General features: G+C 35.9%; 1 protein-coding gene across 4 annotated transcripts in view; it reads right to left on the reverse strand.

The window, feature by feature from the left end:
• The window catches only part of DENND4A (DENN domain containing 4A), a 93,431-nt gene extending 70,651 nt beyond the window's left edge, over positions 1-22,780 (reverse strand). For all 4 annotated transcript variants that reach the window (XM_021694053.2, XM_044918432.1, XM_021694054.2 and 1 more), the window contains exons 1-7: positions 22,460-22,780; positions 15,232-15,481; positions 6,680-6,749; positions 5,941-6,110; positions 4,416-4,657; positions 1,903-1,969; positions 248-306 (exon numbers count right to left, since the gene is read on the reverse strand). In XM_021694053.2, coding sequence (XP_021549728.1) covers positions 248-306; positions 1,903-1,969; positions 4,416-4,657; positions 5,941-6,110; positions 6,680-6,749; positions 15,232-15,481; positions 22,460-22,770 — 1,169 coding nt within the window. In that variant the 5' untranslated portion in view covers positions 22,771-22,780. The remainder of the gene's footprint in view (positions 1-247; positions 307-1,902; positions 1,970-4,415; positions 4,658-5,940; positions 6,111-6,679; positions 6,750-15,231; positions 15,482-22,459) is intronic.
• Positions 22,781-23,365: the final 585 nt, after the last annotated feature.

Below are 23,365 nucleotides of genomic sequence, written 5' to 3' on the forward strand. Positions count from 1 at the left end.
TCAAACTCTATATATATATATATATATACCTACTTATGTAATAGTAAGTACTTGATACACAAAATACAAACTATTGTAAAGGTTTTTCTTTTTCCTTTAAGTAAAAGGAATTTAGGTAAGAAACAGTTAAATGAGAAGTATTTCCATCAATATTTGAAATTCTACCTAGGAAAGTGAAAGTATTTGAATGTCACTTTAGCTCACACTAGATTTGGAGAAACATAAGTAGAAATGAACTTTTACTTGCCTTAGTGGAAGAGGTGAAGAAACAGGTTGACTGAGAATCAGATTATCATGTGGTGATAACTGGAAGAAAATTTACAATAAAGTGTTTGAAATATAAAGATGAGCTTTAAAACACTACTTTCTGGTAAAAAAAAAATATATCTATATATATATATATAGGCTAATTATGATGTCCATGAAGTTTCAGTATATGCATTAACCAGTATAGGAGGGCGCCTGGGTGGCTCAGTTGTTGAGCGACTGCCTTCGGCTCAGGTCATGATCCCAGGGTCCTGGGATCGAGTCCCATATCGGGCTCTTTGCTCCGCGGGAGGCCTGCTTCTCCCTCTCCCACTCCCCCTTGTCAAATAAATAAATAAAATCTTTAAAAAAAAAACCAAAAAACCAGTATAGGAACTGTTTAGATCACTTAGTAAGATCCTGAAAAGCATGTCCTAACCACTGACCTCTTCTAACTACTAACTTCCTACTCTGAATTCTCTTTCCCCTGATGCCACTTTAATAAAATTTTATTGAAAGACTAAATTATTCATTTAATACCACAAAATCAGGGTTAGCAAACCTATGGCCTCCAGGGCAAATCCACAGGCCACCTGTTTTTATAAATAAAGTTTTATTAGAACACTAGCCATGCTCATTCATTTGGGTATGATCTATAGCTGTTTTGGCACAATAAGAGCTGAGTAGTTTTGACAGAGATGGCATGGCCTATAAAGACTAAAATATTTACTGTTTGGACCTCAGCAGAAAAAAAATTGCCAACTTCTGTCACAAAAGAGATCTTTTATGTGTATTCAAACTGAATCTGCTCTATATATATATTCTGGCACCAAATACCAAGAAGACATGTGGATAATACAGACTGATTATTAAGATTATAAAAATGGTATTTTTTCTAGATTTTTTATCTGTATCAATATTATAGTGCAATTGTTTTATCTACATACTTAAATTTATGCATATTTATGCATATTTCCACAAATTTATAAATACCTATTTGCCAAATACTTCTAAATTTTGAATGATACCCCACCCCCATTAAGGGCTGTGATAAATACAGTAAGGCACATATAGTGATAATACATAAAAATATTTTCTTTATATAAATCACTTTGTAAATGGTGATTAAATAGGCAGACATCTTACAGATCAAGAGCACAAACAAAAAAGAAATGTAAACAAAAGAGAAAAGATACAGTCAATTGGGACAAGATGTAGGGAAAATAATTTATGTTCATTTTGAACTTTCCCGTCACAAAGATATGAACCTTCCCTTCCTGCATAATATATGAAAAAACACACAACTTTTCCTTATGTCTATTCTAATACATTTAACTTCGGGAATAAATGCCAAAGGCAAAGACAAACTTTCAAATACTTAGAACAAATTTAGGGGAAAGAAGCCCCTTTTTGTATGTTCAAAATGTCTCCTGCCAACTACTTTAACTCTTCAACCTTTTACCTAAGGGGAAACATTAGATGTCTGCCTGGGAGGCAGTTAATAAAACACTAAGGGCCCAAACTCCAACATGAACTACTATCTGATTCTTTTGACCACATTTGTTCTTTCCCTCCATTTAAAATTGTTATTCTTATGGTACATTTTGACAGAGCCGATAATGATTTAATAGGGCACTTATATCAAGAAAATCATACCTGAACTAAAATCCGTGGTCTCTGAGGAGATGGAAAAGGAACTTTATGCATAAAATGAGAAATATGCCTTAAAAACAAACAGACAAGAACCCAATTGATTCCAAAGTGAATGCCATATACTATAAAGGTCAACATGTCACCACAAGTCCAAGTTGAGTCAAATGCTCTGTGTACTTACAATTTCGAAATCCCTGCTACTACAAAAACAAGTGAACAAATAACACCAGAAATAATTTGTCACATTAAAGTTGCTTCTATCTAAATCCAATAACTTTTCATATTAACACTTCCTCACATTCAACAATGTTTATGCTATCAATGTCTCAAAAGCCATTTTAACTTTTACCTCTCCCTAAGGAGATAATATATAACATGTTATAGGGACAGTACCAAAGAACCTAATTTTTGTTTTGTTCTTCTCACAGAATGTCATTTTTCCTTGGAAGAACAATTGACAAATTAAGGTTATCCAATGTTGGGTAGCCAGCAAGTATCTTCTATATAAAAATGAATAAGGTGACCCTATTGCTTCAAGAAAAATAACTCATAGGGGTGTCTGGCTGGCTCAGTTGGTGGGGAGTGTGACTCTTGATCTCGGGGTTGTGAGTTTGACCCCCACATTGGGTGTAGAGATTACTCAAAAATAAAATCTTTAAAGAAAAAAAGAAAAAGAAAACTACCTCATAGTATTATTGTCAATAATTAACTTCAATTTTAATTCAATAAACAAACTAAATTTTAAGTGAAAATTAGAATTTTGTCACCATGTATTTGATAACTTCTCAATACTAAAAAAATTTTTCTGATGACATAGGTGGTGATATTAACAAATGTGATTTTTTTACATTGATAGTAAAATTTATCTACGTTAACTCCATGAACCAGTATTTTCCAAACAACCAGTGTATGATGCTACAAAAATCATGTGTGTGTAAAAGTTCCACCTAGAGTGAGGAAAACCAACAGATTTTAATGTAACAGAGAAAGTTCATTACTAAGGTTTTAGATTGCACACTGTGAAAAACCTTTTGTCAAGTTTTGGTGCAGTATCAAAACAGAAAATCCACACAATAATCTGAAAAGGCTTTTCAAATGCTTCCCCTTTTCTACCTAAATACTTGTGTGAAGCCAGGTTTTTTCCATATACTTTCACCCAAACAACATATTGCGATAGACTGAAAGCAGAAGTGTGTATGAGAACCTTGATGTGCTCAGTTAGGCCAGACACTAGAGATTTGCAAAAATGTCAGACAATGTCACTCTTCTCACTAATTTTTTTTGAAAAGTTATTTTTCAAAAAAAGATACTTGTTAACATGTAATTATTTTAGTATATTATTAAATATTTTCTCCATTTTAATTTCTCTTGTAGTAAATATTTAATTTCTATTGTAGTAAAAATTTCTATTGTAGTAAATAGGTATGAGGCAGATAAAACACATGAAGAAAAGCTCTTTGGGGGGTCCTCATTTTTTAAGAGTATAAAAGGGTTCTGAGACCAAAAAATCTGCTAACTGCTAAAGTAGAATACTGAGAGGAGAGTAAAAAAAATACAAGAAAAAATTAGAGTAATATTGTACACTGAATGTTCTTATGATAATTCTATCACTTCCCAAATGTCACGGGGGTCAGAGAATTCTGCTTAAGAATACAAAAGAGTTTGAGTAACAGATGGTATAAAATAAACAATAGTCAAATAGACAACGAAGATATTTAGATCTCACTTGCAACAAATTTTACTGCATAAAACGTTACTCAGTTTTGCAGATTTTAAAGTAAATCACTGAGGGGCGCCTGGGTGGCTCAGTCGGTTAAGCGGCTGCCTTCAGCTCAAGTCAGGATCCCAGGGTCCTGGGATCGAGCACCGTATCGGGCTCTCTGTTCAGCGGGGAGCCTGCTTCTCCCTCTCCCTCTGCCTGCTGCTTCCCCTGCTTGTGCTCTCTCACTCTGTCAAATAAATAAATAAAATCTTTTAAAAAAAAAGTAAATCACTGAAATTTTAAAAAGAATAAAGAATGTGTTTATCTAATTTTTCTTTAAATTCATGATATCTAAAAATAGGGAATATTTTTAAAAGTTCATAATAAACCCAAATTATTTGAAAAATAAGAATTATAAAACTAATTAAAAATTGCCACATAGGATCTCCAAACTTCACAAGAGCTTCAAAAATGAGACATTCATTTCATTTTGTTAAGAGAGAAAATCATTTAAAATAACATGACTGTGGGGCACCTGGCTGGCTCAGTCAGAAGAGCACACAACTCTGGATCTCGGGGTCATGAGTTTGAGACCCAGGTTGGGTGCAGAAATCACTAAATACATAAATAAACTTTAAAACAAAATTAAAGTAACGACTATAAAAGTATAATAGAGAAATACTACCTGATTGAAATAACTAAACTTTTTTTTCAAATAACTCTTAAAAAACCTAGTTTCCATATAATTACAAACATACCACACATAATGGAAAGATCTACCAAATTTTGAGTGAAGAAGGCTTCTCTAACTTACTTCTCAATTGGAAGGACATGAGGTCCAGAGATAGAGTAACGATACAGAAAAGTCAAAAACTTCCTGAATGCATCAAAAAAAGGCCAGTGAGAAAGAAGACAGATGCATTTATTAGTGTGAATTGTTTTGGAATTATCAGATTTCCCATCTGCTGATGATGTTAAACCCAAAAGAAGTCTCTGTTTTTCTGTGAGATTCTCCTCAGAGTATGGTTCATAAAACTGAATAGCAGCACCATAGACCTGGAAAACAAGTAATATATTTAATAAATACACCTTATATCATTTATTCAAATCACATAATTAAATATTTAATGGATGAGCCATTACGAGCTAGACCCTTATGAGCCATTTACATGCCTATGAGCCAGGCAAGGTGCCAGGTACCAGGAACACAGCAGTAAGCAAACATCACTGTTGCTTTCTTCAAGTACATTAAAACACACACACACACACACACACACACACAAAGCTACACAGTGCTACTCTCACATCTCATTACTGAAAAAAAAAAAAGGTGTTTTTAAAAAAAAAAATTTTTTTTAAGATTTTATTTATTTATTTTGACAGAGAGAGAGAGAGACAGCGAGAGAGGAACACAAGCAGAGGGAGTGGGAGAGGGAGAAGCAGGCTTCCAGGGTAGCAGGAAGCCCGATGCGGGGCTCGATCCCAGGATTCTGGGATCATGACCTGAGATGAAGGCAGATGCTTAAAGACTGAGTCACCCAGGTGCCCCTCCCCCCCAAAAAACGTGTTTTTATTAAACTGAGTTTGTTTTCTGAAGACTGAAAGCAACTGTATCAATATTCTCTACAAAAAAGTTACTGAAAGGGCGCCTGGGTGGCTCAGTCGTTAAGCGTCTGCCTTCAGCTTGGGTCATGATCCCAGGGTCCTGGGATCGAGCTCCATATCGGGCTCTCTGCTCAGTGGGAAGCCTGCTTCTCCCTCTGCCTGCAGCTCCCCCTGCTTGTGCTCTCCCTCTCTCTGTCAAATAAATAAATAAAATCTTTAAAAAAGAAAAAAAAAGAAAGTAACTGAAAATAATTATTTAGTAGAGAGTGGGACAGAATTTTAGATAAGGAAATATATATTCCAGCTTCAGGCAATTCACTAAATTTCTCTGGACCTCAATTTCCCAATCTATAAAATGAGGATGTTAAACTAGATGATTTCCAAGGTCCTTTCCAACTATAATAGTCTATAATTCCAAATAGCTTTGCATATTTAATAATGTCTTTTATATTACTCTCAAAGCTTCTGTATCACAGAAAGTGAAGCAGTAAAGGGATCATCATTTGATGATAAAAAAATCTTTCACCATATTCACAAAAAAGCATTGGGTATATGGGACAGAATGAAAATTCTCTTTTCCTTTATCTCTGTATATAGTTATTTTAATCAAGTGGAAGAAGTAGGTATAATAGATTGAATTTAACCAGTTATTTCTACTGTTGCTTACATTATATAAAACTTAAGACTTGATAATATACAAGAAATTTGTTGATACTAGTTAAAACACACAGTACCTTTTCAGCTGAGGCTCCAGTTAACACAAATGTAGAAAATACAGGGAGAGGGTATTTGCTATTTGGTGGCCAGCATTCAATAGTTGCACCCATTGGTAAACAAAATAGGGGAACAGATTCTGGGAGTGAGAAAGATTCATAATCTTCTTGAGGATATCTACAAATTAGACCTATAAAAAACAATAATAAATATTAGGTCATCAGCTCTTGAACTTAGGTGCTCATAATATGAATGATGCTAAAATGCCTTATTATTTAACATATTTAGTAACATTACATTACATATATGTTCATCAAATAACTGAATGCTTCAGTAGGATACATCTAGATTTTAATCCTCAAACATTATAACTATTCATAATAACTAATTAATATTTATCAAGCTTCATCCATGAAGGCTAAGTAAGACAAACAAGAAAAGATTATTCTGAAGAAACATACACAAATACAAACACAATCCTAAAACTTCAGTTTGTGGTCACACTACCTTGAAGCACATGAATATACTAATTTTTTGGAATACTTATCATGGTTACGGCAGCTCCTTTTAAAATCAATCTTCCATTAAGTATCCAATAAATGTAAAGATAAGATAAAACAGAAAAAAAAAAAAAAAAGACATGGGTCGTGGTCCCAGTCCTGACACTAAAACATCTTAAGACATGGGTTTTTTCCTTAAATTTTACTGGCCCTCATAATACATATCTATATTAAGTATTCCATGAAAAATTATACTTACCAGCTTTGTAGGATATAGTGTTAGTCTTTGCCACTGATTTTTTATAACATAAGTATACTGCAGATCCCCACTGAATTAAAAAAAAAGGGAAATATAATTTAATTTTAAAAGGTAGTAACTTAATAAAATGGCATCTCTTTGATATCTCCAGTATATATTATCTAAGATGTAGTAACAGATTTCTGTTAGGTATTTTTAGTTGGTTATTTTACCAGTATTTTACTGCAGTTTTTGCCTACTTTTCTCTCAGAAGTGATATTTAATGTTGCTTTCCCCTTGTAAGAGCAATAATATGACCCTTTAAAATAACTAAGCCATAACAATTTAGATTTTATGCTAACTCCAAACTTTAGGCAGAAATGATCAAGAAATATCTACTCATGGGTATACCTGCCTTTAGATTCCACAACCTCTTTCCAATATTGCCAGATCTTTCTGCAGCTCTTTATACCAAAACTGAAGAGTTAGAATTTACTATATCCATTTCCTTGTTTCCCATTCTCTCCCGAATCCATTCCCAATCAGGTGTTAATCCCACCATTCCTTAGAAGAACACTTTAACAACTTTAATGATGCCAAGTCTAACAGTTGTTTCCTAGTCTTCATCTCATTTAACCTCAGCAGATTTGGATACTACTAATGACTCCCTGAAACATGTTCTCATCTTTTGAGGCATCACATTCTCCTGGCACCTCCCCACCAAATCTCTGGCCACTCCTCAGTCTCCTCCTCTCTCTTTTCCTGATCATTGAATGTGATCTCTCCTTTTCTTTCTGTAAATGATCTCATTCATTCAGTCCCATTGTTTTCTATAACAGCTTCTCCCAAAGGAGTCTCAAATTTCTAGTCCCAGGGCAAGTGAGATGGGGAAACTGTGGGTAAAGCAGACTGGGGGGTGAAGAAAATGAGTTCACTTTTAGATATGATAGGTTTGAAACATCTATTAGACATCCAAAGTGAAGAATCGAATGGAAATAAGGCAAGAGGTTTGAAATGGAGATGTAACTTGAGAGATTCACTACTTGACATTAGATGGTGACAGATACATGCACACAGCACACTCCCTCACCTCTTTTAGGTCTCAACTCAAAGGTCACTTCATTAGAGAGCGCTTCCTTCATCATCTTATGCAATAGCAATCTTCCCTCTACCCTACCCCGTCCCCCGATCATCCCATCTTGCTTTTTTCTCCTCCATAGCACTTACTACTATGTGGCGTATTGTATATTTTCTTATTTATTATCTGCTTCCCACCACTAGAATATAGGTTTTATGATGGTAAGGGCTTTGTTTTGTTCACTGCTGTATCTGTAGCACCGAAAACAGTGCCTTTATGTAGAAATGCTTAAAAAGTATTTGTTGAATGAATGTGAGAGGATGTATTCGTACACACATGATGGAGTGCCCACACGAGCCAGTGTGTGGGGACCGATTCACAGCACTGAAGACAAATATATAGAGAAAATTAATTTACTTTAAGAAATATTTTTAAAAGATTTTATCTATTTATTTACTTGAGAGAGCGCGCATGAGTGCACACAGGGAGGGGCAGAGGGAGAAGGACAGAGGAAATCTGAAGCAGACTCCATGCTGAGCACAGAGCTGGATGCAGGGCTGGATCTCATGACACTGAGATCACAAACCTGAGCAGAAATCAAGAGTTGTATGCTTAACTACCTGAGCCACCCGGGCGCCCCAAGAAATATTTTTTTTTTTTTTTTTTAAAGATTTTATTTATTTATTTGAGAGAGAGAGAATGAGGGAGAACACATGAGAGCGGATAGGGTCAGAGGGCAAAGCAGACTCCCTGCCGAGCAGGGAGCCCGATGCGGGACTCGATCCCGGGACTCCAGGATCATGACCTGAGCCGAAGGCAGTCGCTTAACCAACTGAGCCACCCAGGCGCCCTCCAAGAAATATTTTTAATTATTAAGAGACTACTATAACAAACACCTATATACTCATCCCTTAGATTTAACAAAGGTTTAATAATTTAACATATTTGCTTCAAATGTTTTAATTCATAAAGAAACAAAAAAATTACAGGTTTAGCCAAAGCCTCATCTTCCATCCCTTTCTGTCCTCCAGAGTTAACTACTAGACTGAAGTTAGTGCATTTCATTCACATGCATTTAAAAACTTTCTACTACATCTATAAGTATATATTATTCTTTTGTGCACTTTTTAATTTAACATAAATGGTGAGATGCTGAATATATGCTTTTATGGCTTGCTTTTTTTAATTCATTAATATGTTTTTGATAATTAGTAAAGTTGATACAGATCTAATTTCTTCATCTGAACTACTGGGTATTATTTCATTAATAAATGAACCACCACAGTTTATTTTAATCATTCCTCTACTGATATAGACACTTGGATTATTTCCTTTTTTGGGGGAGGGGTTATTATGAACAATGATGCAGTATGTTGACTCCTCATCTAGAAATTTTTCTTGCTTTCTTAAACATTTTTCATGTGTCTCCAGCAAAGTAGTATGTTAAATTGTGCTTAGGACATTCAATTATGCTCATTGCTGTGTTGGTATTTTATTTTTATAGATGTTTTAATACTTTTGCATCAAAAGAATGGATGTATAGGGGCGCCTGGGTGGCTTAGTCAGTTGAGTAATTGACTCTTGGTTTTGGCTCAGGTCATGATCTCAGGGTCATGGAATCAAGCCCCATGTCAGGCTCCGCGCTCAGCACAGAGTCTGCTTGAGATTCTCTCTCCCTCTCCCCTTACCCCTCTTGTGCACACACTCTCTCAAATAAATAAATCTTAAAAAAAAAAAAAAGGAATGGATGTATATAAAAGTCAAGTGGATATTATGTATGTAGGCAAACTAGACGTTTAGTTTCTGAGGTGTGTACAAATATATAAATAAAAGACCTTCTACTGATAGGCCCCAACTGCAGTTCCTAATAACCAATTTGTAAAGATAACAAAAAACCCTCAGTGATAACCTTTGTGATGATAAGAAGGGAACTACGTGACCATTGGATATGGTAGAAACCAAAACAAATATTCTAAAATAAAAAACAGGGACTTAGAGATAACAGTAAAAGTTATGGAGCTCTGAAGGAAAAGAACCATGGATATCAAAACGAAAAGAGGGTTTTCTGAAGTTTTTTACATACAAGGTTCACTGAAAAAGAAAATAGGAGGAACCATTGTTCTGGAAATACTTTAAATGTTTAACTTATAAATAAAGTACCCATATTGTGGTTTACATGACAAAAACATACTTTCAGATACCTTTTTTGGGGGGGGGAAATTAGGTACATGATTTAATTACTTGCTTAGTTAGTAATTCTACTTTTTTAAAAAAAGGTTTTATTTATTTATTTGTCAGGTAGAGAGAGAGAGAGAGAGAGAGAGCACACAAGCAGGGGGAGCGGCAGGCAGAGGGAGAAGCAGGCTCCCTGGTGAGCAAGGACCCCGATGCAGGACTTGATCGCAAGACCTTGGGATCATGACCTGAGCTGAAGGCACACGGTTAGCTGACTGAGCCACCCAGGCATCCCTATAACTCCATTTTTCTAAATAACCTTGCTAGATCAAATACTGACATTCTTAAAAGGTTGTAAAACAAGAACCATTTGGATAGAGTATAAAAAAAATACTCTCAATGAGTCAAAAACTGAAGAGATGGTCCCAAATTTGCCAAAAAATTAGCTGTGTGAATCAGAGCACCCTTACTAGCATTTTTGAACCACCTGAGTACTTTTAAGTTCTCTTTTGGCTCTAAAATATGCTTCTCCTTTAAATCAAAGTTCAAATCATTTAAGGCTTACAGTCCAAAGTTTAAAAACTAATAATTCTTGAAAACTCTTTCTATAAGCTTAATGGGAGGGTGGGGGAGATTCCTTTTGGGGCCAAAGCTATAAGCCTGGTACAAAAATCATGTAGGAATTTGAGGAAAGATTCAACACACATCTCATGTCCATTAGATTGGTTTTTCTGTTTCCCGGCTTAGAAACCTAGTAGAAGACTTTCATTCAAACTACCTAATCTTCAAAAACAAGAGTCAGCTACATAACTATTGCTGGGTATTATCAACACATCAATAATTTAATCCTAACCACTTCCTGATTCTTTATATATACATTAGGCAGACATGAACATAAGTTTCCTATATTGCATGTCTATTTTAAACTTTCTGAAAGAGTAAGAAGTCATTGTACATCTGCTCCAAAGAACTAAATTTGCTTTTACTACCTTATAGTTGATGGAAACAGAGATTGTAAATAGATATAAACCACAACCCACTGCTTAATATTTCTTAGAAGAATTTAGGAGGAGCTTAAACACTGGGCAAAAATAAAAATAAAGAAGTTCTTCCTTGCTGAATGTCAATTATATTTCAATACAACTGAAAAAAAGAAAAGTTCTTCCCCAGACATTAAATACACATAAAAAGGACTGATGAAGCACAGTTAACCAAATGCATAGCTAACATTTATAAAGCACTTACTGTGTACCTGACTCTATCCTAAGTTATTTAAAAATATTAATTCAATGGGGGTGCCTGGGTGGTGCAGACTGTTAAGGGTCTGCCCTTGGCTCAGGTCATGACCCCAGGGTCCTGGGGTCGAGCCCCACATCGGGCTCCCTGCTGAGCGGGGAGCCTGCTTCTCCCTCTCCCTCTGCCTGCTGCCCCCCCACTTGTACTCTCTCTCTCCCCCTGTCAAATTAAAAAAATAATAATCATTCATTGACTCTTCACAAAAAGCCTATGAAATAAAGTACTACTTTATCCCTATTCATGAATGAGGAAACTGAGGCACAAAGAGTCAAGGAACTTGTCTAAAACACATAATCTGGAGTTCAAATCCAGTAGTTTAGATGGAGTCCATTTCTTTTTTTTTTTCTTTTTTAAAGATTTTATCCATTTATTTGACAGAGAGAGACACAGCGAGAGAGGGAACACAAGCAGGGGGAGTGGGAGAGGGAGAAGCAGGCTTCCTGCGGAGCAGGGAACCCGATGTGGGTCTTGATCCCAGGACCCCGGGATCACAACCTGAGCCAAAGGCAGACACTTAACGACTGAGCCACCTAGGCGCCCCACAGATGGAGTCCATTTCTGTTCACACTATGTTACATTCTTCTTTCTTCTTTTAGGAGAGAATAAATGCTCTCTGACAATACTGGGACCAATGTTTCAGGATAAGGAAAAACAGAAACTCCTATCTCTGGTTTCAGTTTCAATGCAGTAACTCTACCTTGAACACCTTGATTAACTAATAAAACCTAGAAATGGTTCTGATGACACTGTCAATTTACTTTGAATCAAAACCAACACATCCACAAAATAAATGGAAAATTCACTAATGGGAAAATGGGAAGTACCTGTGAGCCTGCACAATCTTGCTAAAATACCAAACCAAATCTAAAATGATATTAAGCTGGACATCACATCATGGAAGTTCAAAAACCTTTCTTGCCATCACTCTCGGTACCACATAAGGCCTGTAAACTCTTGTTTGCTACCATGATCTTTTTTCTCCAGCATAATCTCTGCAACTATCACCTGTCATCACCAAGCCAAAATAATATGTAAGGATGGCATGAAAGGATGGGGCATTTTATATATGAATGGCTGTTGACCAAAAAATGGTCATCTAATTAGGTGTTGCATTGCTGCAGATAATTTGTTTAGGATACAAGTTAGATACTGTCAAATATCCATTTTTTGAACTACCTAAAGATTTTATTTATTTTTTTAAGATTTTATTTATTTATTTGAGAGAGAGTGAGAGCGAGTGCTCAAGTGGGGTGATGGGCAGAGAGAGAAGCAGACTCCCTGCTGAGCAGGGAGTCCAATGTGGGGCTCAATCCCAGGACTCTGGGATCACAACCTGAGCAGAAGGCAGACACTTAACCGACTGAGCCACCCAGGCGCCCCCCTATTTGAAGATTTTAAACAAATACTGCTACTACTTAAAGTTGGAGATTTTTCTTAAAGAAAATCTGGGATTGGAAGATGCTTACAGGTAACAGGCTAACACACATACAGTACTTTCATATGTGTACTGGAACACACTTCGAAATTCATTTAATCATCACGATACCTTATGAGTTAGATGCTACTATCATCCTCATTTTACAATCGTAAAATTGATGCATAGAGAGACTAAGTCACTTGCCCAAGGTCACAGGACACAGAGCCAGTAAGTGTCAGAATTAGGATTCATATCCAGACACTCTGGCTCCAGAGTCTGTACTCTGACCCACTGGGCTACACTGACCTTAACCACTACAACACAAATCTATTTTACTATCTTACTGAGGGAGTTCAAAACTTTTTCATGGTCTCAAAATCTGCACTGTATCCAGCCACATATCAATACACTTCAGTTCTTCCTCTTCTTGCTTTATCTAAACCTTCAGTGTTTCTCATGTTGCTAGCTTAACAGAAGAGAAAATAAATAATAATTTAAAAAATCAGCTTCCCATAAAAATTTAATAAATGAGATGTGTATAAAATCTTTTAAATCTTAGCAAAGTATTCATTTACATAGTTATAACAGGACAACGTACATGTCTGCTCTAGGATCTTTAAGAAATTAAGTTTGAAAATTTGTGATTAAAAATCCAACTACTGACAGTTATTTTTTAAAAAAAACTAAAAGCTTTATATTTTGTTGGTAGGATATAAATTGGTTAAACTTTTGGGGATAAAAATGTTAAAAGTAAAGCTTTGATCTACAAATTCCAGGATCTAAGGAAATAATCTAGCAATTCAGTATAGTGTTTTGGAGTTTGGTTCTAGAGTTCTTAGTTTGGGTTTGAATCTTGGTATGAATCTTGGGCTTATTGAAGGTATGACCTTGGGCAAGTAACAGCCTTTTTAACTCTCAAATTTCCTTCTCTGTAAAATGGAGGTGGGGGGTTGGGGGGTAGGGTGGGAAACACCATTCAGGGTGGTTGTATTAACTGGGTTAATGGATATGAAATACTCAGAATAGCATATAGCACATAAGAGCTCAATAAATGTAAATTATTCTATAGAAAATTTAATTATGACTATGTTCATAACAGTTTTGCTTATAATATAAAAAATTATATCTAAATGTCTTACAATAAAAGTTGGAATAAATAAATTGTGGCAACATCCATTTAATTCAGTAGTATTCAGTCATTCGATACTGTTGTTATATATTAGAAGATGCTCAACCTCCACAATAATAAACAGGACCAGGGTTGTGGCAATGGAGAGGGTGAGTAGTGGTCAAGTTTAAGATGTATTTTGAAATTAGAGTCAACAGAATTTACAAAAGAAAAGGAGAAGAGAAAGGTTAAGGATTACTGCAAGGTTTTTAGTCTGAGTAACTAGAAGAGTGGAATTTCCATTTGCTAGATGAGCAGGACTATGGGCTAAACAGGTTAGGAGAGGCACACAAGGAGTTGAGTTTTAGACATGTTAAATTTTGAGATGATTTATTCGATAAGATGTCCAAGAAGCGATGAATTACAGAGGTCCAAGCTAGACACACAAATTTAGAAGCCAACCACAGATAACCTGTATTTAAATGATTAAATCATCAAAGGACTGAGTTTAGATGATAAAGATAAATGGTCTGAGGACTGAGCCCTGGGGCACTGCATTGTGTAGTGGTTAGGAATTAGCAAAGGCAGAAGAGGGATGGGGTAACGTAGGAGGAAAAAGTAAGAGAATACATCTTATCTTCCTGCCATGGTTTCAAGAAGGAAGAAGTGATAGCTGTGTCAAAACCTACTGAAAATTTACAAATTAAAACCACTGGATTCAACAAGAACAATCTTGGTGGCATGATAGAGACAAAAGCCTAACTAGAGAGTCAAAATGAGGAAGAGGACAGAATATAGTCCCCTCTTCTGAGATGTTCTATTGTAAAGGAGAGCAATGAAATGAGGTAAAGAATGGAGGCAGACATAGGGGTCAAGAAGTTTTGTAAAGATGGGCAATATTGCAACATGCTTTGCATGCTGGAGGAAATAATCCGATAGAGAAAGACTGATGGTTCCCAAAAAAGTAGGAACAATTGCTGAAGCCATGTCCTCAAATAGGTAAGTATACAGCATCTAGTGCACAAGTAAAAGGGATTACCCTTGGCTAGTGTGTTACTTTTCCAGTAAGGAAAAAAATATGCTTTTAATTAAAAAGCAAGCAAGCAAGCAAACTTTTTGTACAGCTCCTTTTGAAAGTACAATTGAAAGTACAACTAAAGTACTTTCCCAAAGATAAAATATCTAACATCTTTAAAAACATATTTTTAGGGGGCGCCTGGCTGGCTCAGTCAGTTAAGCATCTGCCTTTGGCTCAGGTCATGATCTCAGGGTCTTGGGATCAAGCCCTGCGTCTGGCTCCTTGCTCAGTGGGGAGTCTCCTTCTCCCTCTCCCTCTGCCCCGACCCCCTTCCATGCTCTCTCTCAAATAAATAAAATATGAAAAAAAACCCGACAACATATTTTTTAATTCAGTTATTATGTTACACTGTTTTTCAGAGATTTAAAATTATGCTCTTCTCATCAGTGGCTAATTTTATCAGTACAAAAGAGTCACTTACCATACTGTTATTGAGATTCTTGTCGACTTTGCAAAATGTGTGTGGTGGACTTTCTCCTTTACTGGGTACAATAATACATATGTCTGTGACAGCCAATGTATTCTGAGTCATGTTTTCAGACGCTCTTCGGAAAGTGATATAAATTTTCTGTGATGAGGTACTACCACTAATATTTGCAGGGCGTCCGTAGGGAGTACTCTGAATAATTTCACATCCCTGTTTCAATCTTTCTTTCCAGTCATACAAAACCCTAAAAGAAAAATGCATAAATAACTACACAAATGCAAAACATCTTCAAACAGGATAGGTAATACTGTCAGGTATCATAAACTGATCCTTAAATGTAGCAGATATTCCAATCTTACTGCAAGTTTGAATTGCACAGTCCCATATAAAACTAAAGGAGAGTGGCTTCCCCACCAAAAACTAAAATAATGTAAGGAAAATTCAGATTATCTTTCGTGTTTGTTGGCATAAACCACATACTGGCAACGAGTAAGTGCAGAGGCACTTGCTTTAGCATTCCATTTAATGATTCATTTATTTATTTTTGTCTCTAAAACCAAGCATCTTCTTTAGAAAAAGCAATTTTATAATTTAGCCAAAGTTAAAATTTTACAAAAGCCTCCTTGCCAAATATTATAGAACCTGCCTGCACACTTTCACCTCCAATGCTCTCTCAAATTTAAGAGACAGCTATAGGTTTTCAAAAGAGAAAATAACCTCAAATCCATCTGTAAGCAAAAGGATGGGTGAAAGACATAGGCTTTTTTTTCTTCTTCTTTTTCTTTATTGTGGTAAAATGGTAGGCTTTTATTAATGGTCAGTCCAGCCATCCATTCATTAAATCCGCTAAGAAGTACATTCACATACAAGGAAGACATCATACTGGAATAATATTAGTCTATTCCCTCAGAGAATTCACTGATTTGTATTTTACTGCTAACTCCCTGGCATGAGGGAAAAAAAAAACTTTAAAGCTCTACTATATTAAGTGTGTTTCTGCATTTGCTATAAAAATTGTTATAACAGGCAATATCCTCAATATCAGTATTTCCTTTTATAAAATCCCATTATTCAAATAAAATTAAGTGCCAAAAATTGGTAAAATTATTTTTTCTAATATAATTTTTAATTTCCCTTTTTGTCATGCTGTCAGCAAACTTAAATTTTTCTTTCAACATTTTATTTTGAAAATTTAGGGCTAAATTTTATGCTTGATCATAGCAACTATATTTATCCTAATGTTAACTTAAATGCTTACTCCTCCTCCTCTTTTTTTTTTTTTAAATTTTTTTTAAATTTATTTATTCATGAAAGTCAGAGAGAGAGAGGCAGAGGAAGAGGGAGAAGCAGGCTCCCCGCCTAGCAGGGAGCCTGATGTGGGACTCGATCCCAGAACCCTGGGATCATGACCTGAGCCGAAGGCAGACGCTTAACCATCTGAACCACCCAGGCGCCCCACTCCTCCTCCTCTTTTTGATCTTGCTTTCATTTTTTTTTTTTTTTTTTAGTCTTTAAAAAAAGGCATTGTAACAGAGAGAAGTTAGACACATCTCAATTCAAATTTCTACTACCTGTTACTAGCTGTATTCTCTTAGGCAAATATTTAATCTCTCTGAGCCTTGTACTAATCAGCTATAACATTTAAAAATCTAGGGGTGCCTGGGTACCTCAGCCGGTTAAGCGTCCTCAGGTCATGATCGCAGGGTCCTGGGATCAAGCCCCATGTCAGGCTCCCTACTCAGCAGGGAGTCTGCTTCCCCCCTCTCCCTCCACCCCTTCTCCTGCTTGTGCTCTCTCTCGCTGTCAAATAAATAAATAAAATCTTAAAAACAAATTTAAAAATCTAACCCACAGGATCTTGAGAGAATTAGATGAGAGTATAAATAAGGCCTCTAAAATAGTGCCTGGAAAACAGACAATTGAAAACAAGAAAACAAAAATACAACACAAAACAACAACAAACCACCATTTATTACCTTGAATTTCTTGAAGATATGGAATATAAATACATTTGAAACATAAGATACCTGTTTTCTTTAATCAGGTATTATCCTGTTACATATATTACTTGTGTTATTATTTTTTATTTTTATATTGTTAGGAACTTTTCTTGTCTAACTAAACTAAGCTTTTCAAAGGCTCTTAAAAATGTTGCCCTATCCTCCACAATGACAGAAAAGGGGGATATTTATAAGAGTGGTGAATTTATTTATTCCAGTTTAAGCCCTTAACTATTGGAGAATCCTTCCTATACTTGGAAAATTCCTCATCTCTAAATTAGGAAATTCCAACATCCTAACAAAAATCTGCAACATTCCCTTCATTTCATCCACAATCTACAATTCTGAGGATGATCAGTGGTCACAGGAGCAAATTACCTAATCTTTTGAAAAGAAGATCTATAAGAGACACTTAACTATAGACGACAAACTAAGGGTTGCTGGAGGGTAGGTGTGCACGGGATGGGCAAGGCGGATGATGGGTATTAAGGAGGGCACTTGTTGGGATGAGCACTGGGTGTTATATATAAGTGATTAATCATTAAATTCTATTCCTGAAACCAATATTACACTACAGTCAACTAACTAGAATTTAAATAAAAACTTGAGGGTTGCCTGGGGGCGCTCAGTCGGTTAAGCATCCAACTCTTGACTTTGGCTCAGGCCATGATCTCAGGGTCCTGGGTTCAAGCCCCATGTCAGGCTCCCCATTCAGGGGGGAGTCTGCTTGTCTCCTCTCTCTGCTCTCTCTCTCTGTCTCTCTCTTTCAAATAAATAAATAAATCTGTAATAAAGAAATAAAAACTTGAAACAAACAAACAGAAGACCTAACAGCTGGCTTATTTTCCCAAGCCATTTACTAAATACATTAAGCTTTATAAGAAGCACTATAAGAGGGCGCCTGGGTGGCTCAGTCGTTAAGCGTCTGCCTTCGGCTCAGGTCATGATCCTAGGATCCTGGGATCGAGTCCCGCATTGGGGTCCTTGCTCAGTGGGGAGCCTACTTCTCCTTCTGCCTGCTGCTCTCCCTGCTTGTGCTCTCTCTCTCTGACAAGTAAATAAATAAAAATCTAAAAAAAAAAAGAAGTAATATAGTAGCTGTTCCAAAACCAACTTAAAATTACTAAAATTCCTTCATGAAGAGAATAAAAATTGATTTTTGATACCAAACATTAGATGATAGAATTTTTAAAGTAGAAGAGATTTGAGGAAGTTTTCCAATTCATTCTATCTCCCCTCAGGCATTAGTAAATATGACTGTCCGCTTTCAGACTTAATATAATAGGAGATGGAAATTTAAAGCCCCTTCTGGTGACATCAGTAGGGATATTGATATCTTCTTTAACTCAAACATTCCAAGTTAAGTGCATGCTCTTTTGCAACTGAGCAATGAAAACAAGAAGGCTAATCTTTATTTCTTATAAACTCTTTATCTATTTTGAAGACATTAATATTAGAGCTACTTGTAGCTTTCCTTAGGCCTTCTTCTTTGTTTTTCAGTGGGAATCTTATTTTTCTACCTTTAAAATATTGTTCCTCTTTTGCTCCATATATATATATATTTACATCTATATATTCTTTTTACATATATAATATATATTATCTAATGTATATATAATGTCAATTTCTGCAAAGATTGGGGTTCTTTTTAAAAGATGAATATATATTTTATATATATGTAAGAAATATATGAATGTAAAGATACATATATGTAAAGGAGAAATATATAAATGTAAAGATAAATACATATACATATATATATTCATATTAAAAAGAACCCCGATCTTTGCAAAAATTGACAAGCTGAGTATCCAAAATAAAGAACTTATCAAACTCAACACCCAAAAAACAAATAATCCAGTCAAGAAATGGACAGAAGACATGAATAGACACTTTTCCAAAGAAGACATCCAGATGGCCAACAGACACATGAAAAGATGCTCAACATCACTCGGCATCAGAAAAATACAAATCAAAACCACAATGAGATACCACCTCACACCAGTCAGAATGGCTAAAATTAACAAGTCAGGAAACAATAGATGTTGGTAAGCTTATGGAGAAAGGGGAACCCTCTTATACTGCTGGTGGGAATGCAAGCTGGTACAGCCACTATGGAAAATGGTATGGAGGTTCCTCAAAAAGTTAAAAATAGAACTACCCTATGACCCAGCAATTGCACTACTAGGTTTTACCCTAAAGGATACAAACATAGTGATCCGAAGGGGCACCTGCACCCCAATGTTTATAGCAGCAGTTTCCACAATAGCCAAAATATGGAAAGAGCCAGTTGTCTATTGACAGATGAATAGATAAAGAAGATGTGATACACACACACACACACACACACACAAAATGGAATATTACTCAGCCATCAAAAAATTGAAATCTTACCATTTGCAATGATGTGGATAGAACTAGAGAGTATTATGCTAAGAGAAATAAGTCAATCAGAGAAAGACAATTATATGATTTCACTCATATGTGGAATTTAAGAAACAAAACAGAGGATCATACGGGAAGGGAGGGAAAAATAAAATAAGACGAAATCAGAGAGGGAGACAAACCATAAGAGACTCTTAACTATAGCTATGAAACAAACTGAGGGTTGCTGGAGGAGAGGTGGGTGGGAGGACGGGGTAACTGGGTGATGGGCATTAAGGAGGACACTTGATCTAATGAGCACTGTGTGTGACATGCAACTGATGAATCACTAAACTCTACCTCTGAAACTAATAATATACTATACGTTAATTGAATTTAAATTACAAGAAAAATCTGATAGGCAATCAAAAAAAAAAAACTGACGAGCTGATCCTAAAATTTATACAGAAATTCAAGGGACCCAGACAGAATAGTCAAAATGATCGTCAAAATGATCAAAGCTGGAAGACTCACACTTCCAGTGTAAAAACTTACTACAAAACTATAGTAATCAAAACTGTGGGGACGCCTGGGTGGCTCAGTTGGTTAAGCATCTGCCTTAGGCTCAGGTCATGATCCCAGGGTCCTGGGATGGAGTCCCACATCGGGCTCCCTGCTCAGTGGGAAGCCTGCTTCTCCCTCTGCCTCTGCCTGCCACTCCCTCTGCTTGTGCTCACTCTCTGACAAATAAATAAAATCTTAAAAAAAAAAATTAAAAAAAAACAACTGTGTAGTACTGGCACAAAGATAAGACATGTAGACAAATAAAACAGAATTCAGAGTCCAGAAATAAACCCATACATCTATGGCCTATTAATATTTGAAAATGGGGAAAGAATATTCTCAACAGATGGTGCTAGGACAACTGGATATCCATAAGCAAAACAGTGAGGCTGGACCCCTTCCTCAACCATATACAAAAATGAATTCAAAATAGATCAAAGACCTAAATACAAAGGCTGAATCTATAAAACTCTTACACAAAAACTTAGGTGTAAATTCCCATGACCTTGGATTAGTAAAAGCCTTCTTAGATCTGGTGCCAAAACACAAGCAACAAAAGAAAAAAATAGATCAGACTTCATCAAAATTAAAAACTTTTTAGCTTCGAAGGATACCATAAAGAAAGTGAAAAGACAACCCACAGGATGGGAGAAAACATTTGTGAATCATATATCTGATAAGGGACTTGCATCTAAAATATGTAAAGAACTATTAAAGTTCAACAATAAAAAGACAAGCCAATTAAAAAATGGGTAAAGGATTCTGTATAGACATTTCTCAAAAGATTTACAGATGGCCCACAAGTACATCAAAAGATGTTCAACATCATTAACCATCAAGTGAATGCAAATTAGGATCACAATGAGTTACCACTAGGAAAGCTATAATCAAAATGACAATACAAAATGTTGGCTAGGATGTGGAGAAATTGGAACCTTCATACACTGCCGGCAGGAATGCAAAGTAGTGTGGCTACTTTGGAAGACAGTCTGGCAGTTCCTCAAAAGATTAAACACAGAGTTATCATATGACCCAGCAATTGTACTCCTAAGTATATATACAAGAGAATTGAAAACATATGTCTATAAAAAAAATTTATATATCATTATTTCCAGCAGTGTTATTCATAGTGGCCAAAAGTAGAAACAACCTACATGTCCATCAAACTGATGAATCAATAAATAAATTGTGAAAATAAATAAATAAATAGGGGTACATCCATAAAATGGAATATTATTCAGCCATGTAAAGGAATAAAGTACTGACACATACTACAACATGAATAAACCTGGAAAACATAATGCTAAGTGAAAGAAGCCGGTACAAAAAGTATTCTTTTTTTGCCTTAGAGTATGATTCTATTTATATAAAATGTCCAGAATAGGCAAATCCATAGAGACAGAAAATAGAATAAGCATTGCCTAGAGCTAAGGGGGTTAGGCAGAATTGGATAGAAACTAAAATGAGTATGAGGTTTCTTTCTGGCATAATAAAAATGTTCTAAAATTTATTGTGGTTATGGCTGCACAACTCTATAAGGACACTAAAAACCACCAGATTGTACACTTTATTTTTTTAAAGATTTTATTTATTCATTTGAGACACAGAGATACAGAGAGAGAGAGAGAGCATGAGCAGGGAGAGAAGCAGAGGGAGAGGGAGAAGCAGGCTTCCCGCTGAGCAGGGAGCCCGATGCGGGGCTCGATCCCAGGATGCTGGGATCATGACCTGAGCTGAAGGCAGACGCTTAACCATCTGAGCCACCCAGGCGCCCGCAGATTGTACACTTTAAATAGGTGAACTGTATGGTATGTGAATTCTATCTCAACAAAGCTGTTATAGAAAAATGGAGCCCTAAGTTCAATATAATATCCTAAGTAAAGGATTTTACCCCAAGATCCTTGTTTGATGCATACAGCCTTAAGCATCTATCTACAATGATATAAGACTGATGCTCAAAAGTCATCCTTTTCTAGCACTTAATTTTAAAATGATAAAAATTCTTGTGGTCAGGACAATACCCTAGTTTTCTGGTACTTTCCTGTAGAAGTTTTCAAAGTTTCTCCCCTTAACAGAAAGAAACTCTGACAAGAAGAAAGTGCTGGGCACCTGTAGGACAAAGGGATAATCAAATGGTATAAGGAACACAGAAAGAGAACACAGGATTCTAAACATGCGTCTATTTTTCTAAAGCTGACATGTATTTATTAATGAACAAATTGAACAGTGAACTTCAAAATCTATAAGGCATATTATTTTGATCAATAGCGACAATTAAAAAAAAAAAAACTTACCCTAGATCTGTAAGTGGAGGCTTATCTCTTCCTCTTCTGTAGCAAAGGTAAATCTGCGGCCCCACAAGACTTCCATTATTGAGATCAGCCGACAATCCAGTTGGGGTAACATCAATACATATATAATCCCGTGGCACTTCCTCCCCAAGAGATTTAATAATCACTGAAACATCTGTTATAGGTTCTTTTGGTTTAGCTACTTTATGACAGGCATCATTGAAGTGAATTTCTTCTTCAAGAGGCTTTGAAACATCAGTTAATCCTGCTACAACAAAGTAGTCAGCAACACGAGGCCCCTTATCTTCAATCATCTTCCATTACAGAAGGTTACATCTAAAAGGAAAGTGAAAGACTAGTAGTATAATAAGTCAAATAAATAGAAGTGGTTTGTGCATAAATAAGAATGAAAAACTATAGAAAGAACACTACTTCTCTGATAAACATAGTACTATTACACATTTCATTTTAATATGTAAAATGTATGGCTTTTTTTTAAAATGGGAATATATTTAGCATCATTTTCTGAATATAAAAGTAATGCATGAATTTCAATTTTTTACAACATGGAAGCCTGGATTACCTAAGTACATGACAAAAACAACAACAAAACACATCCTTGTAAATGCACAGACTAACCTGTGAAAATGAAATTCCCAGGGTCCCAAAACACCGAGGAAACCAAAGACCAGAGTGCAGTGTATAAGCTGATAATGGGTTGGGGAAGTTTGCTGATTTCCTCAGTAATCAAGGGGTTTGTGTGTGTGGTTTTTTTTTTTAAGATTTTATTTATTTATTTGATAGAGCAAGAGAGCACAAGCAGGGGGAGAGGCAAAGGGAGAGGGAGAAGCAGGCTCCGCGCTGAGCAGGGAGCCGATGTGGGACTTGATCCCAGGACCCTGGGATCAT

Source organism: Neomonachus schauinslandi, chromosome 9 (genome assembly GCF_002201575.2).
Source record: "Neomonachus schauinslandi chromosome 9, ASM220157v2, whole genome shotgun sequence".
In the NCBI taxonomy this organism is placed as follows: Eukaryota; Metazoa; Chordata; class Mammalia; order Carnivora; family Phocidae; genus Neomonachus; species Neomonachus schauinslandi.